The sequence below is a fragment of the Etheostoma spectabile genome, unplaced genomic scaffold (assembly GCF_008692095.1).
Source record: "Etheostoma spectabile isolate EspeVRDwgs_2016 unplaced genomic scaffold, UIUC_Espe_1.0 scaffold498, whole genome shotgun sequence".
Taxonomy (NCBI): Eukaryota; Metazoa; Chordata; class Actinopteri; order Perciformes; family Percidae; genus Etheostoma; species Etheostoma spectabile.
In genome coordinates, this window is record NW_022605619.1 from 100,066 (window position 1) to 106,884 (window position 6,819).

At 43.8% G+C, this 6,819-nt stretch overlaps 1 protein-coding gene across 1 annotated transcript in view; it reads right to left on the bottom strand.

Moving 5' to 3' along the window:
* Window positions 1–6,819, bottom strand: part of LOC116686800 (probable E3 ubiquitin-protein ligase HECTD4) — a 108,276-nt gene that overhangs the window by 96,084 nt on the left and 5,373 nt on the right. The window contains 3 exon segments of the mRNA XM_032511852.1: window positions 105–232; window positions 318–407; window positions 4,071–4,606. Of these exon segments, the coding sequence (XP_032367743.1) occupies window positions 105–232; window positions 318–407; window positions 4,071–4,606 (754 nt within the window).

The window sequence follows — 6,819 nt, forward strand, 5'->3', positions numbered from 1 at the left end:
TCCAAGACATTATTCGTCACAACCACATGGGAGAACTGCACTACTGTGTCCTGTGGTACTTGTTGTTGTTTTAAATGTAAAGGTTGATCACACAGAAGCTTTACCTTTACTCTCTGCTGCTCCAGCTGAATTGTCCGGTGTGGGCAGCATGTCCTCAAAGCCCCAGGACACACTGTGTTTGCCCCCCAGGAGGCAGGATGGAGAGCCCGGGCCTCCTTCCAGGAGCAGAAGTCTGAAGTAGGAGAGATAGACGGCTGGTTACACATTGGGAAAGTAGTAATAATTATTATTTAGGTGAACCAGAGTACTGGCCTTACCTGTACAGGACATCAGACACGGGGAGCTGGCCCAGATCGGTCTGTTTCTGCAGCAGGTGAACTGTGTGGATGAAGGTCTTCAGAGATCCCCTGGAGAAGAGTTCGGCATATTATTCAGGCGGGTGCAACATTCACCGTGGAAGCTCATTATTAAGCATTTCTAGAACTGTAAGTGGAATCATACTCGGCATGAATTATGGAGGGGCTCTGATGTAATGGGCTGAGAATTAAAACACTGTCTTTAGAATTGGAATAAAAATGCAGAGAATGAAGCAGAGAGATTATTTTACGCAGCGGCTCAGCGGGGTGCGATGAGCAACCTACTTTAAGTTTGTGTAGTGTTTATTTGCTGCTTCGCCTCATCCAAGACTGAACTGTTACCTGAACGTGAGTTATTCTGTATTCAGGGTAACGATCTATGTCATAGGAGGTCTACTGAAGTGCAGTTCTGGCATTCTCAGATGCAAAATTAACAAGATTTTTAACTGCAGCTTAGAAAATGAAGGGATAAATAATAACATGATGATCTTGATTAAAACGTATACCAACCACCTCACATGCAAAAGGATGTGTGTGGCAGCAAGGGAGGTACACAATTAAAGAATGGTCAATTGTGTGTCACCTATATGGGCACCCATGGGCGTGCTGTTCTTACAGGGAGGTGTGTTTAGCTGCATTCTGGGTGTGGTGGACTTACAGGGAGATGTGTTCAGGTGCATTCTGAGAGAATTGCCATCTTAAGGCAGCAGGAAGTGAACGCACCATTGACCAACAAAGACCTCTACAGTCAATCACGCAGCATTTCATTGTTATTATAACAGAATAAGTAAAATGCTCCTAGGCACACAGGGACACACACTATGCTCGTTACACACACAGGGACACACACTATGCATGTCACACACACAGGGACACACACTATGCTTGTTACACACACAGGGACACACACTATGCTTGTTACACACACAGGGACACACACTATGCTTGTTACACACACAGGGACACACACTATGCTTGTTACACACACAGGGACACACACTATGCTTGTCACACACACAGGGACACACACTATGCTTGTTACACACACAGGGACACACACTATGCTTGTCACACACACAGGGACACACACTATGCTTGTTACACACACAGGGACACACACTATGCATGTCACACACACAGGGAAGCGCAGCAGCCCAAACACACATGTAGAAGTAAAAAAATAAAAAGATTATGGTGTGAAATAGTATTATTGTGTATATATATATATTTATATATATATATATACACACACATATATATACATGGAATACCTGGGACAGAGGATTGAGAGACAACAGAAAATCTCTGACTGCTAGTTTGGGTTTGGGTGTAATTTTCTTTAGTCTGTGATCCAAATGGTACATTGGCTCTTTAAGCTAAGGTTAGTCAAAGTGTTGACTTATGACAGCATATATGCATAATGCATTACAGATAAAGGAGATGCACGTATATCCAGCTGTTCCTCGTCGCTGTTTGCTCGGTGGCGTTAAACTGTGTGTACGAGACGCAGGAGGTTTCTATTAGGGGGGGAATCACCAAGTGCCTCCTGATACGATATCATCACGATACGTAAGCCACGATACAATATTATTGCAATATTCTGTGATATATTTCGATTCATAACCTTTATTCCAACTTCTAATTATCCCCAATTTCAAATGACGTCCCCAAAAGGAAACTTATCAAAATCTGTTTCATCAAAAAAGAAACATTTCTCTGTTTGTTCATCTCACTTCAATAACATTGCTGCAGAATGACCAACACATATATAATATATAATAAAAGATCAATATTTGGAAGATTGTGAGTTGATACAGTATTACCATTGGAAATATCGCGATACTACGCTGTATCAATTTTTTCCCCCCACCCCTAGTTTCTACCAGGAAGTTGTGATTGGGTTCATGATCCAGGGAAAATCCTGCCGTGTTGTCAGGTATGTGCGTTTGATCCCCTGCTTACATGTTGCACAGGCGACAGACACGGAGGAGTGATGTGTGAGTCCACTTCACTATCGCTTCAACAGCTGATATCAAAGCACATTTGTATGCGCCCTTTTTTGCTTACCCCTCTCATACTGTGAGATTTCTAACACCAACCCCGTCAGAGAGAGGTGGGGGGGCTGACAGCTCTTTAATTAGCTCCCACTGTTGGTGAAAAAAGGCACCAGGGCTGGATGGTTCCTGACAACAAAGAGCTCGCACTCAGCCTCCACAGAGGCCAAACAAAGGGCGGAGAGTTCTGGGTTTGAAGTCAAGATCGGTTGTCACCAGCAGAAGCCAGACATCAGGCACGAACACACAAACACACACACACACACACACACACACACACACACAGCAGCAAGCTGACAAACACACAAACACAGCAACACACAGCGCTCGAGTGTGAGCTAGCTGACAAACACACAAACAGAAACATCAAGCCAGGAATATGAGGGGCCGTCCACATGGAAACGCTTTCTGGTGCAAACGCACGTGTTTTGCATTGTTTTGGCCAATTTTCATCGCCACTTTTGATAATAAAGTGTTCTGCACAGTTGTTGTTTTTTTTACTCATTTGTCAGCAGCTTGTTCGGTTACAAAAACCCGGAGAAAATCAAACTTAAAATCTTGAATCATATTGAATGTTTTGTTACTAACATCCCTACAAATAATTAGCGCCACCCTTTCTATACGCTGAAACCCACTGTGTGTAGGCTCCTGTCTCTCTCTCCCAATTAACAGAAGCTGGGAGCTACAGCAGGAGGCACATCAGTCACTGTCTTCTGTACAAGTATTACTTTCACACAGCGCTAGTAGCTCATGCTAACAGAGCGCAGGTCGGACTAGAGCAAGCTTAGTTACAGTTGCATCAGAGCCCTGCATCGCCTCAAAGTCTGTTTCATCCCCACTCATTTAAGGATATATACAAATATCAATCACCAAATGTGCAGCTAGCCCTTTCATCTACCAGTGAAACATCAAAGTGAGCCTGCTTCAGTGTGTGCTGGGGGGTTTGGACCACTGAATCACTGAGGCATAATCTTTCATGTAGCAAGTACACTAAAAAGAGATGGAAAGGAGAAACCAGTTGGTCGGTGATGTACTTACTTTAGCTTTGGCTGCCAGGAATGACTGACCCACTAGTTTCCATTCAATTGTCAAGTGAATTCTAAGAGAACTTTTGAAATAATAATAAAAATGAAATGCATTTTCCATCAACTGGTTTGGAGTATATAAACTAGGCTTGGTTTGGGCAGAAGTTTGCGCTTTAAGCTAATCATAATCTTTCATTGGGGGATGGGAGAAAATACGTGCTCTGGTTTATTGGCATTTCTTTAAACCAATCACAATCATCTTGTTATAACCGTGCCGCTGCAAAACAGCCATTTTTATTCTCTCCGCTGCCCAAGACAAATTTCTCCTACAGGAGACAATAAAGGCTTATTATATCATATTGTATACATTCAGATATTTAGATATATCAGCGATGACTACATGCACACCAAGATTTCACTATTATTCCAAAATATGACAATAATCCGAATTCGATACAGGTCGTGTGAATATAGAATTTTCCAATTAAGACGTGTTGGATATGTCGGTATTATTCAGGTTTTAGGAGCCTTCTTTGGACATGTGTACTTTCAGAATCTGGTCTTAATCTGGGATTTTAAATAATATCTATCCATCCATCTATCCATCCATCCATCCATCCATCTCCTATCCTCACCTGGCACAGGCCAGTGCTACGAGTGCAGCAGCAGCGTTCTCCCTCTGCCTGTGTGTGTGGAGGACCTGCGGGTGGCCTGACTCCTGGGCTCCGTCCTCCAGCCAGGAGCAGAGCAGCCCCTCCAGGCCGTTGAGGCAGTCGGCGGGCTCCTTGCTGAGGCTGAGCGGCTGGCAGTCCCGGAGGCAGGCCAGCAGCACCTCGGCCGTGACCCCGCAGAGCGCCGGGTCGCTGCGCGTCTGGGACTGCAGGAGGGGAAAGACCAGCAGCAGGCCGACGCGGGAGGTGAAGGGCGCCTGCTCGGGTTGCTGGAGCAGACCTTGTCTTTTGAGCAAGGCCAAGGTCTCCTCGTCAGCCCCTCCGGTCCCATCGCGCTCCTGCTGCTCCTCCAGGGCCAGCTGCCGCTGCGCCCCCCACAGGCCGCGCAGAGCATTCAGCCGGTACTCCAGCAGGCGGGCGTACGCGTTGCTCTGATTCCCACAGACGGCTCGCAGACGCTCGGCAAGCTCCACCGGATTCTTGGTCTCAAAGGTCAGAATCTGGGGGACAGCAGGGAAGCAGAGAAGGACGAAGTTAACATTAGGAGCAGTCAAATATGGGGACAATTTGTAGGCTCTCTAAAGCAAGTAAGTGTTCACTCACAAATGTGAATTCAAATAAAGAAAGAGCGGCATTTCAGTGGAGCTGACATGGATTTCAATTAGAGATATTAAAGATTTTAAAATTTAAATATTACAATTTTTAATAATAAAAAAAAGAATTTAAATATTTAAAAAATTAGGAAAATCTAACTTTTAAAGAACACCAATTTTCTTTGTGAATGACTAATGTATCATAAATAAATGCATGTTCTTCCTTAAAATACAGGGGCATAAGTATACACCCCCTATGTTAAAATACAGGGGCAGACGTATACACCCCCATGTTAAAATACAGGCAAAGTATACACCCCCTATGTTAAAATACAGGGGCATAAGTATACACCCCCCTATGTTAATACAGGGGCATAAGTTACACCCCCCTATGTTAAAAATACAGGGTCATAAGTATACACCCCCTATGTTAAATACAGGGGCATAAGATAACACCCCCTATGTTTAAATACAGGGTCATAGTATACACCCCCTATGTTAAAATACAGGGGGCATAAGTATACACCCCCCTATGTAAAATACAGGGTCATAAGTATACACCCCCTATGTTAAATACAGGGTCTAAGTACCACCCCTAGTTTTAAATACAGGGGGCATAGATACACCCCCTAGTTTAAATACAGGGGGCATAAGTATACACCCCCTATGTTAAAATACAGGGGCATAGTATCACCCCCCTATGTTAAAATACAGGGTCAAAGTATACCCCCCCTATGTTAAATAACAGGGTCATAAGTATACACCCCCTATGTTAAAATACAGGGGCATAAGTATACACCCCCCTATGTTAAATACAGGGGCATAAGTATACACCCCCTTGTTAAAATACCGGCATAAGTATACCCACCCCTATGTTAAAATACAGGGGCATAATATACACCCCCTTGTAAAATACAGGGTAAGTATACACCCCCCTATGTTAAATACAGGGGCATAAGTATACACCCCCTATTTTAAAATCACAGGGCATAAGTATACACCCCCCTATGTTAAAAAACGGGCATAGTATAACCCCCCTATGTTAAAATACAAGGGGCATAAGTATACACCCCCTATGTTAAAATACAGGGGCATATTATCACACCCCCCTATGTTAAAATAAAGGGCCTTAGGAATACACCCCCCCTATGTTAAATCCCCATAGAGCAGGTTTTTAGTATTAAAACCATCATATCAAGGATCAGATACTATGCAACCCCCCCCCCCCCCCCCACCAAAAAAAGAAAAAAAATCAAACCAGCTATTGAGCTAACTGAAATTACACCATGCCAATTACAAAGAACATTTGTGTCCTTGAAGGTTGGATTCATCCTCATTTTTTTAAATTAAGCCATTAAGATTATTTTCCAAAAGATGATTTTTTGTTTTATTCCTCTCTTTAGTCAACTTCAGCATAAGTTCATAAACACAAACTATGAACCACTTCCAGAGTTGTCTCTACAGTTCCTTGGACTTTAAAATCAAAAAATAATGGTCAGTGATAGCGAGGCACATTGGGCACAGCCCATTACAAGAGAAACAATGGGCTTCATGTGCACTTAGGCAGCATTTCAGATATTGATCACACTCAAACCATTTCACCATTTAGCAAGCACAATTTGTATTGATTCCATTTTCAGAAAGGCTGCTAATGTTACAGTAAGACTCCTCGACTGGAGGCTGGGCCTTGCTCTGCCAAACACCGCTGCATGTGGTAAAAATAGTCGGCATCACACCTACGGAAACCCGGTCTTAAAGCCGGACACACGGAGAAGGCCCGACACGGAGGGAACCTGAATGGAACCGAGAATACGGGCTTTTCCTGCAGAGGGGAGGTGGTGGCGCCCCCCCTAACAGGTTTTAGCCCAAAATGTACCGTATATATGGAAGATGAATGTAGAAACATGTATGTCCTAATGAGTTGGAGTAAACCTCCTCCCTATTTTGCGTTGTGTTACCGTGACTAATTCGAAATGACGGCGTCACCAAACTGTCGACACCGTTCAGAAAGAAAAAAGCAAATCTCTCTCTCTCCATTTCATTAGGGAGGAACCCAACATGCTGCCAAACTGCACAAGCCCTGTTCTTCTTCCAGACCAGGTCACACACACACACACACA